Source organism: Megascapheus bottae, chromosome 24 (assembly GCF_031878675.1).
Source record: "Megascapheus bottae isolate mThoBot1 chromosome 24, mThoBot2.hap1, whole genome shotgun sequence".
Taxonomy (NCBI): Eukaryota; Metazoa; Chordata; class Mammalia; order Rodentia; family Geomyidae; genus Megascapheus; species Megascapheus bottae.
In genome coordinates, this window is record NC_143532.1 from 13,135,307 (window position 1) to 13,155,132 (window position 19,826).

Sequence of the window (19,826 nt, forward strand, 5' to 3'; positions counted from 1 at the left end):
GCAGGTGAGCAAACAAGATTTGAACAGGAAAGAGCAATTCTCAAAGTCGGCCTGGTTCTAAAGCCCGAAATTCCTGACACCTGCTGCACAGGCAGAGCCTACAGGATGTCGGGGGAAATACAGGCAAACGAGGACAACGAATTCAAGCCGAGTTTCCAGCTGTGGCGGGGTGGGGGGGGGGCTTCTCGGGCGTCCGGATGACGCGTGCGCAGAGCGGCGGCGGCGCCTCCTGCAGGCGATCGCAGGAAGCGAAGGGCCGTCCAGTGCGCCTGCGCACTCACGGATCCTGGTGGCGGCGCTTGGCGGCGGCTCAGTGTTCGCGCGGCGGGCGCGGCCATGGCGCAGCCGGGGAAGCTGCTCAAGGAGCAGAAGTACGACCGGCAGCTGAGGTGAGCCGGGACTCCCGGAGCCTGGCGGGAGGGACAGCAGGCTGGCCCGCGCTTTGGATGGGCCTGAGCGCTCGGGCGGCGTGGCGGGCCTCCCTTCAGGCCTCTCGCCGGGCCGGGCCGGGCCGTCCCGCGCAGTGCGGGGCGTGGAGAGCTGACGCTCTGGGCTTCGGCCCCGGGCCACTGTGCTCTGCAAGGGTCGAGGATCCCCTTCCCACGAGGGGCGCGGTTCTCAAGAGTCTGTCCCAGCCCCGCCTGGCTGCACTTGGACCCTTGGTTCACAAGATGGGGGGGTGGGGAGAGAAGATCCCGAGGATCCCATCCCGGCCACAGACCGCGGCCCTCAGGGGCCAGTATTGTTCCTAAGCCAGCGCTGCCCAGTGGAAGTGCCGTGCCACGTACGGGCGTAAGTATACCTTGCGTAGGAGCCGTCTTGAAAAAAGAAAAAGTGAAGTGGAAGCTGGGGGTGGTGGTGCACCTCCGGATCCCAGCACCTGGGAGGCCCAGGCAGGACGATCGCCAATGCCAGGCCACCCTAAGGGGTACATGATGAGGCCCCTTCAAAAGAGAAAAAGGAACCCCATCCCTCCAAATTTCTTTTTTTTTTAAAGCAACATGAAATTAGTTTTTTTGCTAACGTAGTTTATTGAACCCAATGCGTCCAAAATAGTACTCGTGAATGGAATCGATAGAAAAAGTTACCACGTTTGGAGATTGTTGCCTCTTTTCATGTGGTCGTAGAAATCTTACAGCACAATTTTTTTTTTTTTTTATAGGACTGGGTTTGTAAAGTGAGTACAAGCTCACTAAGCTCATACTCTTTACCACTCGAGCCGCGCCTTTTGCTGGTTATTTTAGAGATCACCGTTTCTGCATTTTTCCTGGCTCTGGAATCTTTATCCTCTGTATCTCAAGCTAGAGGTTGTAGTCGTAGCAGCAGCAGCCTTCTCTACCTGGCTAGCAAATCTTAATGCTAGCCTGACTTCTAGTGCTCGGTTGCCACTTGTGATCGGTGGCTGCCTTAATACTGCTGATCTAAACCACCAGACGGATCCTCTGCCACTCCTCTCTTTTGTTCTTCATTCCTTATATATTTGAGCATCTTTTATGTGCGGGGTCAGCTGGCTGCCAAGCCAAGAGAAGTTACACGTCCTTCAGGACCAGATCTTCCATTTCTCCCTTTAGTCTATCTAGTCCTGTATTAGGACATTGGGCACTTAGTTCTGAGAGTAGACATTCCTGTGCTTTACAGATAGGGAAACAGTCTTGGAGAAGTTAAGTGATTTACCCAAACTTCCATGTTAGGTAATTTACTCAAAGCTCCATGATTCCTTTTTTGTTGTGTTTTGTTTTGTTAGGCAGCACTGGAGTTTGAACTCAGGGCCTTACTCTTGCTAGGAAAGCACTTTGTTAGTTAAGACATGCATGTTCCCAGACCTTTTTACTTTAGTTTATTTTTCAGATAGAGTCTGGCTTTGGCTTAGGATAGTTCTCAGGCTTTGATTTTAGTACCTTGGCTTCCCCAGGACCTGAAATTACAGGTATGTATCATCATACCACATATTTTAAACTCAGACCCCCTGACTTTTTCAGGGATGTTACTCATTTACATTGCTGTTCTCAAGCTTCAAGGCATCCTTTGTCAAATAATGTATAAGTTCTTGGAGTTTTAAATGCAGATATAACCATATGCCACCAAACTGAGAAGACATTTTTACTAAGCAACAGAAAAGTTTTTTACTGAGTCTGTCCCATTAGGAAACCAACTTAACCTTTCACAAAGAGAACTGGGTATTAGCTTGAAAGACAGAGAAAATCAAGCCAAGTTGTGTGGTCAGGTAGCAGTCATTAAAGCCCTGGCTATTAGGCCAGCAAAAGATGAGAGAGGATTGCTTTCTTGCTTGACTCATATCTTGAAATATGTTATCTGGAGATGTACCAATGTTCTTAGACTCATTCTCCAAGTACCCAAACTTTTATCAACCAAATACAACTCTGCCCTACTTTCATGGGAAAAAGATGTTTCCAGTCCATCTGGTTCTCCTAGGCTATGCCTCTACTCATTTGACAGCTGTTTAGTGATCTACCCTGGACATGGCCCTGAGCCAGACACTTGAGATTGTGAACGTGGTACTGAGGTAGTGTCTCCTGGGCCTTTGCGCAGCTTAAAGTGAAAGATAGATGTTCAGCAAGTAAAAAACAAAAACAAATGAGGTAGTTGATTGTGATGTGCACTATATCAGATCTGCTTCAAATTAGACAGAGAAAGCACATCAGTGTTTTTCCAAGTCCAGAACTTAGAAAGTTCTGTCTATGGCATTTTCTTATATAATTCCTAAACTGACAAGAAAAGATAAATTAGTAGTGGTTTTTTGTTTGTTTGTTTTGGTGAAGTTAGCAGGGTGCCCCAGAAATGTGTGATTGTCTGTTTAATTAACCTGTTTTTGTTAAAGTATACTGCATCTGTTAATCATGCTATTGGAGTGTTCATTAGGTATGTTCTCCCGCAATTCTGTAGAAGTCCTCATAGAGCTTTTCATTGTCCTTGGTATAGCTTTTGCTTATTCTTGCAGATGGCACCATGATAACTTCTATCTCAAGATCTTAAATGCACTGACTACACATAATTTAGAAGAAATAAGACTGGATAGACATGTATTTTATTTATTATATTTTATTCTCTGTCATTTCCTTTTTCTATTTTTTTATTCTTTTATGTATGCTTGAACTCAGGGCCTTGCTTTCTTGCTTGGGTTTACTGCTCAATGCTGGTATTCTATCACTTGAGTCAAACTTCCACTTCTGGATTTTGTTTGTTATTTGAAGATAAGAGTCTTAAGGATTCCAGCCTGGGTTTGCTTTGAACTTCAGTTCTTAGAGCTCAGCCTCCTGAGTAGCTAGGTTAACAAGCATAAGCCACCAGCACTCAGCTCTTATTTACTTGTTAGTCTGTTTGTTTGTTTTGTTTAAGAGATAAAGGTCTTAATACATTTCCCAGGCTGGTTCTGAACTTGGCTTAAGGGATCTTATGTCAGCTTCTTGAGTAACTAGGACTTGAGACACATTTTATCCTCCATACCTGGCTAGGACACTTCTTTAATATTGATTAAAGTCTGTGGATTTTGTGTTGTGTGAAGTAAGAGTAATGGACAGGGGCTGGGAGTGTGGCTTAGTGGTAGAGTGCTTGCTAAGCATGCTTGATGCCCTTGGTTCTATTCCTCTGTACCACAAAAATAGAAAAAGCTGGAAATAGCACTGTGGTTCAAGTGGTAGAGCACTAGCCTTGAACACAGAGAGACTCTGGGATAGAGCCTAGGTCTAATCTAAGTTCAAGCCTTAGGACTGGCAAAAAAACAAACAAACAAACAAACAATGGACAGCGAGCTGGAAGACCCAAGTTTCTAGTTCTGACTTGATGATTCTGACAAAACTATGCATAGTATAATCTGTTTCAGTCTTTGGTTATTCCATCATAAATTACCTCAGTAATATCAGTTTGTGTCTTACATGTTTTCTAAAATTATTCTATGACTTATTCTATGCAAGAATACCTTAAAGATCAAAGATGATCATTCAAAATGGTTAAAGTTTTGTGATGGTTTGAAAAATGTTGACTTTATGTCTTATAGGTTGTGGGGTGACCATGGTCAAGAAGCTTTGGAATCTGCTCACGTTTGCTTAATAAATGCAACAGCTACAGGAACTGAAATTCTTAAAAACTTGGTACTACCAGGTAATGAGTTAGTTTGGTAATTGCATTCTAATTTGATTTCTTTAAGTTTCTGATCTGCAATATATATATATATATATATTCTGCAATATATATATATATATAAATATTCTTGACTTACTATTTTTGTCTCCCAGGTATTGGATCATTTACAATTATTGATAGGAATCAAGTCAGTGGAGAAGATGCTGGAAACAAGTATGTTGTGTTTTAAAATATGTACATGTTAGAGAAAGCAGTACACTGTCATGAAAGAATGAGGCCTGAATCTTAACTTTAGCTCTTTAATTAGGACTTGAATCAGTGGTGGAAATCATCTATGTTTAGAATAATGGAGAGGAGGAAATGGATTAATAACAGGTAAAGTGCTAGCTCAGTGCCTAGCAAGTAGGTCATTAATAGATGGTACCCATCACTTTCTATTATTCATATAAAGGAATACTCATTCCTTATATGTAAAATTTAAGTGCTTTCTAGTTCATTGTACTGATTCCTATATGTTATAATAACAATAAATGTATTGGGGATTATAAAAAACAAATAGTATTTTTGTTAATGGTATGTTCTAAGCTTAGTCCATATATATATATATATACACACACACACACACACACACACACACACACACATATATCATTATAGTATTCTTATAAAAATGCTGTTTTATAAATTCTTTGCAAATGGTCATATTTAGATTTCTCTGTGAATTCCTCAGTTAAATAATTTGGAGTCTGGGATCTCATTGTATTTTTCAATAAAAACAAATAAATACAAGGAAAACCAAAATTTAGTCCATCTGTAGTTTCAATGCTTTTTCCCCCCTACGGTTGTTAATACACATTACTGTTGCTCACAGTGCAGTTTTTTCATTGGTATCTGTTAACAGACACACACACACACACATACGCATACACACAACTTGTTTGTTTACTTGATGGATTATATCAAGATGTAGTAAATAAGTTTCTTGGAGCTGGGAGCATGGCCTAGTGGTAGAGTGCTTGCCTAGCATTCATAAAGCCCTGGGTTCGATTGCTTGGTACCACATACACATAAAAAGCTAGAAGTGGGGCTGGGAGTTTGGCCCAGTGGTAGAATGCTTGCCTAGCATGCACAAAAACCTGGATTTGATTCTTCAGTGCCACACACACAGAAAAAGGCAGAAATGGTGCTGTGGCTCAAGTGGTAGAACTCTAACCTTGAGAAAGCTCAAAGACATTGGTCAGGCCCTGAGTGCAAGCCCCAGGATTGGCAAAAAAAAAAAAACAACCAACAACAAAAACTAGAAATGATGTTGTGGTTCATGTGGTAAAATGCTAGCCTTGAGAAAGCCCAAGGACAGTGCTCAGGCCCTCAGTTCAAGCCCCAGGACTAGCAAAAGAGAAAAAAAGAAAAGAATAGGTTTCTTTTTTCAAGCTAGGTGCTTCTGCCACAAAATACCACCCAACTCTCATCAGTAGCCTTGTATCTGTGCCTTGGGACAGATACAAGAAGTATGTATGTGGAGTATGTATGGGAGGACATTGAATACTTTTTTTTAGAAAAACAGTTCTACTACAGCATTTCCCAATGGTGGCCAGCAGAAAACTGGTTCTGGGTAATTTTAATAGCTATTTAATGGGCCAATAGGTTCCATAGTCAAATGAGTTTGGGAAAAGGGTCAAATGAAGCTAAAATTTCTTTAAAACTTTACTATTATGTATACTATGTGATATCATATAATTTTCCAAAAAGAAGTTCTCATATGGTGTTTGTTTTTAGCTTGGAACTCTTTTCTTTCAGAGTACTTGAGAGTATAATGAAATTTGTATTCTGTGGTGCTTATCTTGGAAAGCATTGATTTGCTAGCTAAAGCTCATATAATCTATTAGCAAAGTAGAGTTCATTTTATACTATGAATAATGTGTATATTATAACAGTTTTTCCTCTCTAGCCACATAAACTTTACTTTTTTTTCCCCATTTTTTCCATTTTAGTTTTTTCCTTCAAAGAAGCAGTATTGGCAAGGTAATCTGCTTAAGAATATGTTTGTGTATGAGCATCTAATAAATGCTACTGTGTCTTCATTACCTAAAGAGTTTATTCTTTGGGGAAAACTTTCTTTCTTTCTTTTTTCCTTCTTTCTTTCTTTCTTTCTTTATTCTTTTTCAGGACTTCATGTTTGCTAGGTAGATACTTGAGTTACCCTTTCAGCCCCAATTAGATAATCTTTTCCAATCAGATAAATCTTTATACAATTGGTAGTTTAAGAATTTAGGCTGGGTGCTGATGGCTCATGCCTGTAATCCTAGCTATCTGTATTCAGGATGAAATCTGAGAATGGTGGTTCCAAGTCAGCCTGGGTGGGGAAGTTTATGAGACCATTATCCACAATTAAGCACCAAAAAAGCCTGAAGTGGAGCTGTGGCTTAGGTGGTAGTATGCCAGCCTTGATTGAGCAAAAAAGTTCAGGGCCCTAAATTCAAGCCTCAGAACTGGCACTAAAAACAAAAATAAAAAAGAATTTGGAACTGTATGATTTCACACTATTAGTCTTGAGTAACATTAATGTTAAGAGGATGGGATATTCTCCCAAGACCACAAGTTTAGCCTAGTAGAGTGCTTGCCTAGCATGCACCAAGACTCAGTTTAATTCCTCAGTACCACATATATAGAAAAAAAGCTGGAAGTGGTGCTGTGGCTCAAGTAGTAGAGCTCTAGCCTTGGGAAAGTCCAAGGACAGTGCTCAGGCCCTGAGCTCAAGCCCAGGACCGCCCCCCCCCGGTTCCCCCCCCCACAAAGAGGATGGAATATTCTGGTTAGCATTTTTAATTGAACTTATCCAGAAAAATATTTCTATTTTTCCAATAAAAAATACTTAGGGCTTGGGTTGTAGCTTGGTAGTAGAACTTACATAATGTGTGTAAAGCTCTAGTGTCGTGGTTCATGCCTGTAGTTTAGCACTCTGGAGATTGAGGCTGGGAGATTGCAAGTTCCAAGATAGTCTGAACAACACAGAGAGACCTTATGTAAAAAATGAAAAGGTTCTTTTTTTTTTATTGTAAGGTATAGAGGGGTTACAGTTACATTTGCCAGATAGTAGTATGCATCACTTCTCACACATTGATGCCCCTTCTCATGTTTTTGTCCCCATTGAAAAGGTTCTTAACAGATCCATGTTCATGAACTTACTAAAATATTCTGAGTGGAAATGGCAATTACTTTTTAGTGATCGACTATTTTTATAGAGGATTGTAGATGTGGGAGGTTAGAGTGTGTCCAGGATATCCCTGTCTGTTACCCAGGATTTTTATATATTTGTCTAATCAGAAAAATAAGAGAAAATAGTGTGGTTATTTTAGAACTCTGGTAATGATGGTTTTGCTTCTTTTTAAGTGACATTGTAATTGAACCTCAGTTTAAACACTGGGGTGTAGGGTTGTCTTATCTATGCATGAAATTTGGGTAGTTTCATAGTAAGTTTTTCTTGTCTGTAAATTTTGGGTTTACATAGTAGTCAAGTATTTCTAATCAAGTCAAATGCTTTGTTTTTCAAAAGAACCGAGCTCAAGCTGCCATGGAATTCTTACAAGAACTAAATAATGATGTCTCTGGAAGTTTTGTGGAAGAGGTATAATGCATATACACATTATTATTTCTGTGATAAGATAAAATTTTATAATAATTCAAAAACCTTAGAAACTTAGAATTTTGTATCTTTGTGTCATTTTTACTTAGTGGGAATTGAATTTGTTACCTTTTTAAACATTTTTAAATAGCTTACCTTTCTATCACGTTTGATATGATTGTGAACTTGTTCAATTTTTTTCCCCCTCTTTTCCTATATAGAGTCCAGAAAACCTTCTAGAAAATGATCCTTCATTTTTCTGTAGATTTACTGTTGTGGTTGCAACTCAGCTTCCTGAAAGGTAAATTTTGATGTTCACATATTTTAAGAAGTTTTCATCTTACTTGATTTGTGTACTTTTATTCTCACTGTAAAAGCAGGTTTTAAAGTTTTAAAGATTTCCTAGAAACCTTCCATTTGAAGCTCTTGGATTAGAACTGAAAAGATGCAGAAGAAATAAATATTGATGCATAAATTTTTGGGATAGATTTATAGCAGTTAAACAAAACATGGGTTATTTAATCAATCTGATTTAAATACTCTATATGCATGTGTGAAGGACCCTGGTGGAACACCTTGAATGATTAACATATACTTTAAAAATGAACAGAATATAAAACAAATCCCATCCAGGGTGTAGATCTTAGTAGGAGGGAGAAGGGTGAACAGAGAAGGTGAATATGGTCTCGTTGAGATTGGCCTGGGAGGAAAAAAGAGGGGATGAGGAGAGTGACCAGGGGAGAGCCTGATCAAAGTACATTATTTGCATATGTGGACATGTCAGAATTAAACAAACCCCCTTTAACAAATCATTGATACTAATAAAATGGGGGGAAAATCTAGTTAGGATTGGCTATAGGAGTTACTTGGAGGTGTATACATGTGTTTTGTAAATATATTTTTTCTTATGGAAATCTATATCAAGTTTTTTTTTTAAACATTCTTCCTAATACAATAGACTAGGGTTTGATATCCCCCCTCCCTTTTTTTCCCCAAAAAGATAATATCTTTTTAAAGACCAAAGCCTTGTGAAAGTGTTTAGGGATTTATAAATTATATAAGGGTTATATAAGTACAATGGGTATATCGTTATATTTATTAGTAAGAATGTTGCTCTGTTTAAAAGTATGTTTTCATGTTTGGCATGTTTTATGTTTGGCTTATGTGCATTTTGCTTATATTCTTTTCTTATTTTCTTTTATAGTACATTACTACATTTAGCAGATGTCCTCTGGAATTCCCAAATCCCTCTTTTGGTCTGCAGGACATATGGACTGGTTGGTTATATGAGGATCATTATAAAAGAACATCCAGGTAGAACTGTTTCACACTTGGGACTTTCTATAATTTTAGGAAGTCAGTTTTAAACTATAAAGCAAAATATATAACTACATATACCTAGTTATAGACTCAGACCTGAGTTTATTATTTTCTTACATAGAAAAATATAAAGCAGAAATATAACAGATATCTGTTATAGCTTCATCCTTTTTTTTCTATCTTCATTTTATTAGGAGACCCAGCAACTATGCAGATTAAAAGTTAGAGTCTTTTCTCCACTAGCCTATACATGTCCTGTATGGTTACCACAGGAGAGTAATGTTGGTCACACTGACACATACCAACATATCCATCTCCAATCCTTTATCTTTCTCATGCAGACCCTCTCATTCCTCAGTTCATATGTAGTTTGACACAGCTAGCAACCCATTTACTCAGATACTATACTGTTCTAAAGGAAGCAGTGTCTTCATGGGCAGACCTGCATCAGCTCGGAGTTGTTAAAGGGATAGCTTTTTACCTATGAAATTTTACTCAGGATTTCATAAGTTTCTATTCAATAGTCATACAGTTGTCTTTATTTACTTAAGAAACGTTTTTGTCCTGAGCCAGGTGCTCTGTTAGTGTAGGGATGGCCATTAATATTGACAGCATCACCAAGGAATGATGTCTGTATTGTCAGCTAGGTTGAGTAAGTTTCTGGTAGGTAGTAATGGGCTATTTAAGAGGTTTCTGTGGGAGAATGACAGAATGAATTTTCATTTTAGATGGATTATTCTGAAGTTGAGAGGAGAGTAAATGGACTTGAAGGGGCAAAGATTGGAGGTAGGGGTTGATGTTAGTAGATTTCCAGTGGTCTAGGTAAGGGAAAAAGAATAAGAGCTTCCTCCTTAGGGAAGATTTTATGGTATAGGGAATATGGGAAGAGGAGATAGATAATAGTGAAGGTAAACATTGCTAGCTGTGTTTATATTATTTCATTAACTCTTTATAAAACCTGCATCAGGTAGATAATGTATCTGCTTTTCACAGATGATACTGAGGCACAGAGAAGGTCACATAGCTAGTAAGTGGCTAAATTGTGCCTTGTTCTAAATGTTGACTAAAACCATGTATTGTCTTATAATCCACGTGGAGAGGAGTTAGTTCAGAAAGTGGGGAGGTAATTGATGTTGGAGGTAAAGGAAGCAAAAATACTGGATGGCCCTTGGGTTTCTAAGGGAAAAACTAGGTAGACAGTGATGCTGTCTACTGTTGAAGATCACAAGAGGAAGGTAGGTTATCAGGTGTCATCTGCACATACATTTTGTCAGTTTTAAGCTTTTTCAATTACGAAAACAAATTGTCTTCTAAGTGAGTCTTGATTTTGCTTTTATTAAACTTATAGTGAACCAAATGTATTGATGTGTACTTGTAATCTTAGTACTTAGGAGGTGTTCCAGGATTCAGAATTCAAGGTCATCTTGAGCTGTAGAGCCAGACATTATTTCATAAAGCAAACAAGCAAATCCTTTTGGTTCATTTAAGATTCATGTATATATAAATTTTACATTTTTAACATAATGAAAAAAATCTTTGTGACTATTTAAAAATGAAAAATTTCCTTATTTCCTATAGTGTAATGTATTGCTTCAGCATTGTTAAAGAATTGAGTTTATCTTTTGGGGTGACTTATTTTACAGTAATAGAATCTCATCCAGATAATGTATTAGAAGATCTACGACTGGATAAACCATTTCCTGAGCTGAAAGAACATTTTCAGTCTTATGATTTGGATCATATGGAAAAAAAGGTTGGTGTGTGTGGAGCCTTTCATAGAGATTTTCAAGATTTCAGGATTTCCCTTTTGAGGTATAGTCTCACTATAGTCCAGGCTGGCCTCAGACTCAGATTGTAGCCTGGATAGACTGGCCCTGGACTCCTAATCTTATTGCTTCAGCTTTCCAAGTACTGAGATTGAGGCATGTGCCATCACATCTGACACAAACGTGTGCTTTTAACCTAAGGTGTTAATTGTACCAATGTAAGAAATCCCCATAATATTCTTGTCATCAAGATCACATGATGTAACATCTTACTTTTGCGTGTGTGTGTGTAGTAATACTGGAGTTTGAACTAAAGACTTTGTGCTTATTAGGCAGAAACTCATTTGAGCAACACCTCCAATTAAATTTTCCCCAAACTTAAGAACTTTTTAATTGAATAAAAGTATATAAACTAAACTTTAATACCCAAGTGCAGACATTGAGTATTAATTAATATATTCCACAAGCTTAAACAAACAAATGTACTTTTTAAGTATGTTTGAATAATTTGAATTTTAGCTGGGTATGCTGATACATGCCTCTGATCCTAGCACTAAGGAGTTTGAGGCAGGAGGATCTGGAATTTCAGGATAGCATAGGTAACAAAATGAGATCTTGTCCAAATTCCCATTCTTTCCCAGTAAAATCAAACAAACCCATATACACATACACAAAAAATGAATTTGTGGTGGATGTTTATGAAAATTGATCTTCTTGAAACTTATTTTTAGTGTTTGAAAATTACCAAAGCAGCTGAGTGTGTGATAGTATATTTCTGTAACCTTACCACTTAGGAAGCCGAGGCAGGATGATCAAGAGTTCAAGGTTTGCTTGGATTACATAACAAATTCAAGGCTAAACTTGGTTACAGAGTAGGACTCAGACTCAGAAACAAACACAAAAAAGAATGAAAATTACTAAAGCAACTATAAATTTCATTATGCATGTAATGTTTATATCAGACTATATAAAGAACATATATTTTGTTTGCACTTAGATATTAATTAAAAAGTATGTGTTTGCCTTGTGCTGGTGGCTCATGCCTATAATCCTAGCTACTTAGGATCACAGTTTAAAGATAGCCAGAGCAGAAAAGTCATTGTGAGACTCTTATCTCCAGTTAACCACTGTAAAACCAGAAATAGAGCTATGGCTCAAAGTGGTAGAGCAGAAAAGCTCAAGGACAGTACCCATATCTTGAATTCAAGCCCCCTGACTGACCAAAAATGAAATAAAATAAAATAAAAAACTAGGTATACATTTGGTCCATTGAAAAACAGGATTGTCTTTTCTTAATGTACAGTTGGCATTTGGAATCGAGATTTGAGCTGTGTTTTGGGTAGTGTTTCTGAAACTTTTCTTGCTGATAGAATGTAAATGTAATACATATCTGAAACATCAGGATTAAATTGCATACCAGAAGAGAAGGAAGTAGGGAGGGGAAAAAATGGGGAGAGAATGAGGGAGAGAGTGACACTGTTCAAAAGGAAATGTAGGGCCAGGAGGGCAGCCTAGTGGTAGAGTGCTGGCCTGGCATGCACAAAGCCCTGGGCTAAATCCTTTGGTACTCACATACTCAGAAAAGGCTGGAAGTGGTGCAGTGGCTCAAGTACCAGAGCACTAGCTCTGAGTAAAAAATGTCCAAGGACAATGCTTAGGCCCTGAGTTCAAGCCCCAGGTCTAGAAAAAAAAAAATGTACTCATTATCTGACTCATGTAACTATAACCCCTCTGTACATCACCTTTACAATAAAATTTTAAAAATAAATTTGGATACTACTAACTTTAAAAACACTATTAAAGTCATTTTTATTAACTCAGTTAATTTCTTGCCCTCTCATTAGCCCATATTTATTAGGAGCCAATCATATTGTTGAATGTGTTGGAAAGTGAAGAATTAATGTTAACTGATACTTTCTTTGCTTTGTCTCTCATTTTCAGGACCATAGCCATACTCCATGGATTGTGATTGTAGCTAAATATTTAGCACGGTGGTATAGTGAAGTATGTTCTTTTTTCCTTTCTCTCTCTCTCTCTCTCTCTCTCTCTCTCTCTCTCTCTCTCTCTCTCTCAATCTTTCTCTTTTTATAAAAAAAAATCTGTATACAACTGTTTTTATTACAAACATTTCTTTGAAAGAGAATGGAATTTTTTTTCCCATAGGGGTGGGCTGGGGTGGGGTATAGGGCAAGTAGAAGCTGTTTTTTGTTTGTTTTTTTAGTTCTGATAGTTATATTAACTGAAATTTGAGTAAATGTCACCTGAACCTAGCAGTGTGAAATGAATCTAAGGAAATGGCCTGTAAGCTGGGCGCCATGGCTCATGCTTATAATCCTAACTACTCAGGAGACAAAGATCTAAGGATCATGGTTCACAGCCAGCCCAGACACAAAAGTCTGTGAGACTATTTCCAATTAACCACCAGAAAACTGAAAGTGGTGCTGTGGCTCAAAATGGTAAAGTGCTAGCCTTGAGCTGAAGAGCTCAGGGACAGCACCCAGGCCCAGAGTTCAAGCCTCATGACTAAGGGGGAAAAATAATAATTAAAATAAAGAAATGGCTTACTTTTCGTTTTCTATAAGTACACATCTGATTTTACAGAGGCTTATATTTGATCATGAGATCTCCTGTGAAGAGTGGGGAAAGCTTTTGACTCAATTCCTTATTTTGAGTTTTTTATAACTAGATTTTTAAATTTTTTAACCAATTTAGACAAATGGACGAATTCCTAAAACCTATAAAGAAAAAGAGGACTTCAGAGATTTGATTAGACAAGGTAATATGAGTTGTAATTAACTATTATATTGAGAAGCAAATTCCTTGAAGCAAATGGTTTTATTGGGTTTCTTTTAATATCTGTGTCATGTTATAATTATGAGGTTTTATTTTACGTTTCCTCTGGAGAGGTGAAGGAACTATTCTTTTTGCAGTTTTAAGAAGGATAATAAGCCATATATTTTTTTTAAGTTCAGTATTCTGATCCTCCCTTCATAATCTTATGTTTCTATAAATGTTGGGGGTACAGAAGTAGGCAAAAGAAAAGGAATATTGCATGTTAACTTTTTCTGATCTTAATAGGAATTCTAAAGAATGAGAATGGAGCTCCAGAAGATGAAGAGAATTTTGAAGAAGCTATTAAAAATGTGAACACAGCACTAAATACAACTCAGGTATTATGATTTGTTGAAAGCTTCATGTAAGAAAGCTGTTTTCTAAAGTCCTCAGATGTGAAAATTGTAAGTTAATCTTTCCTAAATGTAGAATTAGAAGTGACTGTATAACACAAAATCTGTATTACTGGCAAATATATATTACTACAGAAAATAACAGTTACAAGCCAATGTGGTACAGTATGCTTGTAATCCTTGCACTCAGGAAATTTGGGGATGCTGTGTCTAAATTTAAAAAATAAATATTGACTAATTTAAAAATTAAAAAATAGATGATAACTCAGATTTTTTTGTTTTGTTATGGTTTTGTTGTTGAACTCTAGCAAGTGAGGTTTTGGGAATTTTGAGTGCTGGTCCCATGGCGGTTAATTGGAGATAAGAGTCTCCTGGACTTTTCCTTCTCGGACTGGCTTCAAACTGTGACCCTCAGCTCTCAGCCTCCTGAGTAGTTAGGATTATAGGTGTGAGCCACTGGCACTTGGCCTCAAGTGAAGTTTTGGAGGAATTTTGAAATAACACATCTGCTATATTGTTAAGATTTTCTTATAAATTAAAATGCAAAAATACTGCTTTTCATATTAGGAAAGCACTTAAACTGTTACTGCAAATTGTTGACATAAGATACAGTAAAACACTGCTTAGTGCTTAAATATATGTTTTGCAAATCAGTATTCTAGGGTTGTGAAGATTTTCTGTCCTATTTAGAATGATGGTTAAAAACAAACTATATTATACATGTAATTTCTGTGTATTTAGTGAATATAAAATTTACTCCAGTTAACAATATGTTTCTAGTAAAATAAAGATAAAAGGTACCAGTCGATATGAACAAAATTAGAACTAAGGGTAGACCATGACGAGGAGAAGAGGTCTGTGTGTGGAAGGCAGTTTAAGGTAGGAATCAGGAAGACTCAAAGAAATGTATTTAACTAGATTTGAGTTTAGAGAAGCAGGTGGATCCAGTTCACGACAACACTGAAGGCCATGGGAGAGTTCTGAGCAGGGAAGTGGAATGATCTGCTATTTTTTGTTGTTGCTTTTGGTGGTCATGGGGCTTGATCTCTGGGCCTGCCCCATCCCTGGAGTCACAGCACCACTTCCGCTTTTATAGTAATTAATTGGACATAAGAGTCTCATGGACTTTAGTGACTTTAGTGCCAGGGCTGGCTTTGAACCATCATCCTCAGATCTCAGCCTCCTGAGTAGCTAGGATTACAGACGTGAGTCACTGTGCTGGGCTAATCTGCTATTTTTTAAATACAATTTTATTGTTATTATCAATAACAATAACCTGTTATTGTGTGTTACACAGAAAGGTTATTATTTCTTAAGTCAGGTAATGAATGAGTACATTTCTTTTTTTGGACAATGTCACCCCTAGCTTTCTACTTTTTGTCTCATAAGGAAAGTAGAATAGAGGGGACTAAGGGTAAAAGTAGGGAGAATAGTTATTCTATCATCAAGAACTTTCTCTTTTCCACACAATAGCAGAATCAGAGTGTTTAATTTGTATGATTTTTATTAATGTATGATGATCTTGCTGGCAGTAAAAATAGCACAATTTAATTATTCAGTTTTTGTCAGAGTGGTTTTCTGTGAACAGCCTCTAGTTAAGAATTTCATAGAAATCCTGAAAAACTAAAAATCTGGCTTGGTAATAATACCTTTAGTCATGGTCTTCAGATATAACTATAGAATGGCTTGTTTGTGCTCCTTCCTTTTATAACATTTTTATTTTGTAACATTGTCTTTCCCTACCTGTTCTCAGATTCTGATTATAAATAAAGCTAAACAAATCAGAAGTTGGTCCTTCAATATACTCTGAAAGAAATTTTTTTGACAAGATAGCATTGAAAGTAAACTTGAGAAAATCCTTTGAATACTAAGTTAACATTTCATGTTCCTTCATTAGATCCCAAGAAGTATTGAAGATATATTTAATGATGATCATTGCATAAATATCACTAAACAGGTAATAATATCAAGAAGTAAAAATAATGCTGCTTTTATCTCTGGTCAAAATACAACATCATCACCTAAGGGTAAATTTTTCTTATTTTTTTAGACTCCACCATTTTGGATTTTAGCTCGTGCCTTAAAGGAATTTGTGGCCAAAGAGGGTCAAGGAAATTTGCCTGTTCGAGGCACAATTCCTGATATGATAGCAGATTCAGGCAAATATATAAAACTGCAAAACATGTAAGTCACTGTTTTCAAACTACGTGCCTACAACACATTAATGATAAACATTTCATCAGATGTGAAAATTTTATTACTTGAAAAATAAGCTGAAGAATTGAGTGAACAGGTTTTGTTTTTTTCTATAATAGACTTATTTATTTTTGGTCATGGGGCTTGAACTCTCGGCCTGGAAGCTGTCCCTGAGCTCTTCAGCTCAAGGCTAATGCTCTACACTTGAACCACAGTGTCACTTCTGGTTTTCTGATGGTTAATTGGAGATAAGAATCTTATGAACTTTTATGCCCTGGCTAGCTTTGAACCATGATCCTCAGATCTCAGCATCCTAAGTAGCTAAGATTACAGGCGTGATCCACCAGCACCAGGCTAATAATAGATTTATTTTGTAGAAAGTTTTTGTTGTTGTTGTTGTTTTTCTTTCAAAGCAAACTGTGGAAAGTACAGAGAATTCTCATATACCCCCTGGAGGTAGATTGTTGTTGTTGTTGTTTTCTTTCATATTTCAAGATAAAACCTAACATTTAATCACTTTGTGCTTCAAACTGTTCTGTATATTAATATATAAATACAGTTCACAGCCACCTTAGGAAGGATGCTATTACTGTCCCCATTTTACCAATGAAAAGACTATTACCTTTAAAAAAAAAAAAAAAGGAACTATATACACACATTCATTATTCAGGCCTGACCCAGATGGACTGGTGAAATAATATGTCTCTATGGATGTTATCTGGTGTACTTAGGACATAGTGTTGATGAATCCAGGACTATTGGCATGGTTTCTACCATGGCTAAATATTGTCACACAGAGGGGCCAGAAGTTTGGCCTAGTGGTTAAAGTGCTTGCCTAGCATGCATGAAGACCCGGGTTCGATTCCTCGGTACCACATATAGGAAAAAAAAAAGCCAGAAGTAGTGCTGAGACTCAAGTGGTAGAGCTCTAGCCTTGAGAAAGTCCAAGGACAGTGCTCAGGCCCTGAGCTCAAGCCCAGGACTGGCAAAAAATATATATATATATATTGTCACACAGAGATCTTAGTCATTGTTTAACAGTCTTGCTTTGTCCTAGTCTTAAGAGTTTCAGTAATCAAAACTAGCTGGATGTTGTTGACTCATCACTGTAATTCTAGCTACTGAAGAGGCTGAGATTTGAAGCTCAAAGTTCAATGCCCACTGGGACAGGAAAGTCTACAGATGATTACTTCCAATTAACCACCAAAAGGCCAGAAATGGAGCTATGGCTCAAGTGATACAGCACCACCTTGAGTGAAAAAATTAAGGGAGAGTACATAGGCTCTGAGTTCAAGCCTCAGAATGGCATAAATGAATGATTAAATAAATACTAAGCACTCAAAAAGTCAATTGAGAATAGAAAGAAATACAAACTTATATGGGAGGTAGTCAGCTTCAACACCAATGATTTTTAGAAGGTAAAACGTAAATAGATTAAAAAAAAAAGTTTTGCCTGGATTTGTGGATGGACAGTTTTGAAGTAACTTTCCATGGACTTGACTTCAGGGAGGTAAGTCATGTTCTTTGGTGACGTATCTTTTCAGATCTGCTATCAGAAACCTGGGTCATAGTGCTTGCCTAGCATGCACAAAGACCTGGGTTTGATTCCTCAGTACCACAAACAAAGAAAAAGCTGGAAGTGGTGCTGTGGCTCAAGTGGTAGAGCTCAAGCCTTGAGGACAGTACTCAGGCCCTAAGTTCAAGCCCCAGGACTGGCGAAAATAAATAAAATAAAATAAAATATCTGAATTAATACTTATTTAAAAAAAACAACAACAACAAGCAAACAAAAACGAAACCAAAAAGGCCCAGGACTGACAAAAAAAAAAAAGAAAAAAAAAAAAGAAAAAAAAAGAAACCTAGGTTGTAGATCTGTAAGAATGTAGGCTTAAGTTGGGTGTTGTTGATTTTAGTGGGCCACTGGGAAGATCCTTCAACACCCAAAAAGTGCCACCAGCAGCATTTTGCTGCCATCTTTATGTTTTATATGTTTCTAGACCCAGTGTTTGCCATGAAAAAACTTTTTGCTTGCTTCATGGTGATCATTTAAATTTTGCTAGTTTAAAACATTGTCCATTGTAACCTTTCCAGTTACCGTGAAAAAGCAAAGAAAGACGCTGCTGCCGTGGGTAATCATGTTGCTAAACTGCTGCAGTCCATTGGCCAGGTAAGCTACTGGGCACACTTGTCTGCCAGTGTATCTCTCCATAGGCCTGGGGGAAACTGCCAGAAAGGAGGCTAGAGGGGGGTGGGGGAGGAGTGTGACTCTGGCTCTGCTTCTTGAGGGTGAATGCTCACTTACCTACCTAGTGAGAACTCCTGTTACAAGAAAGTGTCTCATTTGTTTTAGCATGTGTTAATTGTATAAATGAAGGAATTTTAACAGGTGTCATTACTCCTTTTCATACATGTTTATGACGTACTTCAGTCCTATTCTTCTTACTCTTCTTTCATCCTTCCCCATCTCTCTTGCCATTTCCTACCCCAAAATAGTCCTCCTGTTTCACACAAGCAGGTATTTTTGAAGTGTTCTACCAGCTTTTTTAGAGAGCATCCCCACCACATAGCCATTGGCTTTATGCTGTACCCTCTGTCCATTGTTTCTTTTGTACTGGAGCAAACTCTGCATTTATCTCTTTACAGGCACCAGAGTCCATTTCAGAGAAAGAATTAAAATTACTTTGTAAGTTCCTTTGAATCAATTTCCTTATTGTGCTTGATAAAAATGTGCTATAGGAAATATTCCCAAGAGTTTTTTTAATTAATTTTATTTAGTTATTTTATGTGATACCAGGGAATCAATCTCAGTGCCTCATACATGCTAGCCTAGCACTCTACCACTAAGCCACATTCCTAGCCCATCCCAAGAAATTTCAATTTTAATGGCAGAAATTTTAATTTTCAAATGGTATAGATGTACATCATTGGTATGTAGGTAGTATTTTTCTTCTTACAGTAAATAGAGACAAAGTAAAATACCAAGTGCTAAGTTGGAATCTCAGTATTGACCGCCTTCCTCCAAAAAGTCAAGACATCTAAAATAAGTAATGGAAAGAGTATTTTAATACTGGGTAGAATATAGGTAGAATCTATATGTCTATAGCAATGTTAAAAAAAAACAACATAAAGTTTACTTTATACTGCCCCTGTTTTCCTGAAGTTTGCATTTTGCACATTCCCTGTCTTTAGATTGATTTATGATTTTTCCATAATGCCTGTGTAGGCTCATTTCAATGTTTTGTTTCACTAATCTTGGGCCTTGTTTTTGTATTTGCATTTGTTTCATTGAATTATATGGTATTAGCTGGATGTTACGTACTGAGATTATTTTGTCTATTTTGAGGCATGTTTGAAAATTCCTGTAATAAGAAATTTTCTTTCAAAAAAAATTTCTTGGCAGGGGCTGGGAGTTTGGCCTAGTGGTAGTGTGCTTGTAGTGTGCTTGCCTAGCGTGCACGAAGACCCGGGTTCGATTCCTCGATACCACATACATAGAAAAAAGCCGGAAGTGGTGCTGAGGCTCAATGGCCTTGAGAAAGTCCAAGGACAGTGCTCAGGAGCTTAAGTCCAGGACTGGCAAAAAAAAAAAAAATTCTTGGCAGTATTGAGGTTTAATCTGAGTGCCTCACACTTGCC

At 37.6% G+C, this 19,826-nt stretch overlaps 1 protein-coding gene across 1 annotated transcript in view; it reads left to right on the forward strand.

Annotated features, from left to right (window-relative positions):
- The first annotated feature begins 282 nt into the window (after positions 1 to 282).
- Positions 283 to 19,826, forward strand: part of Nae1 (NEDD8 activating enzyme E1 subunit 1) — a 29,531-nt gene continuing 9,987 nt past the window's right edge. Inside the window, exons 1-15 of the mRNA XM_090357513.1 lie at positions 283 to 389; positions 4,016 to 4,119; positions 4,254 to 4,314; positions 6,093 to 6,123; positions 7,655 to 7,726; positions 7,945 to 8,024; positions 8,928 to 9,037; positions 10,687 to 10,796; positions 12,751 to 12,813; positions 13,522 to 13,585; positions 13,888 to 13,979; positions 15,892 to 15,951; positions 16,045 to 16,178; positions 18,282 to 18,357; positions 18,834 to 18,873. Of these exons, the coding sequence (XP_090213639.1) occupies positions 337 to 389; positions 4,016 to 4,119; positions 4,254 to 4,314; positions 6,093 to 6,123; positions 7,655 to 7,726; positions 7,945 to 8,024; positions 8,928 to 9,037; positions 10,687 to 10,796; positions 12,751 to 12,813; positions 13,522 to 13,585; positions 13,888 to 13,979; positions 15,892 to 15,951; positions 16,045 to 16,178; positions 18,282 to 18,357; positions 18,834 to 18,873 (1,150 nt within the window). The 5' untranslated portion in view covers positions 283 to 336. The remainder of the gene's footprint in view (positions 390 to 4,015; positions 4,120 to 4,253; positions 4,315 to 6,092; positions 6,124 to 7,654; positions 7,727 to 7,944; positions 8,025 to 8,927; positions 9,038 to 10,686; positions 10,797 to 12,750; positions 12,814 to 13,521; positions 13,586 to 13,887; positions 13,980 to 15,891; positions 15,952 to 16,044; positions 16,179 to 18,281; positions 18,358 to 18,833; positions 18,874 to 19,826) is intronic.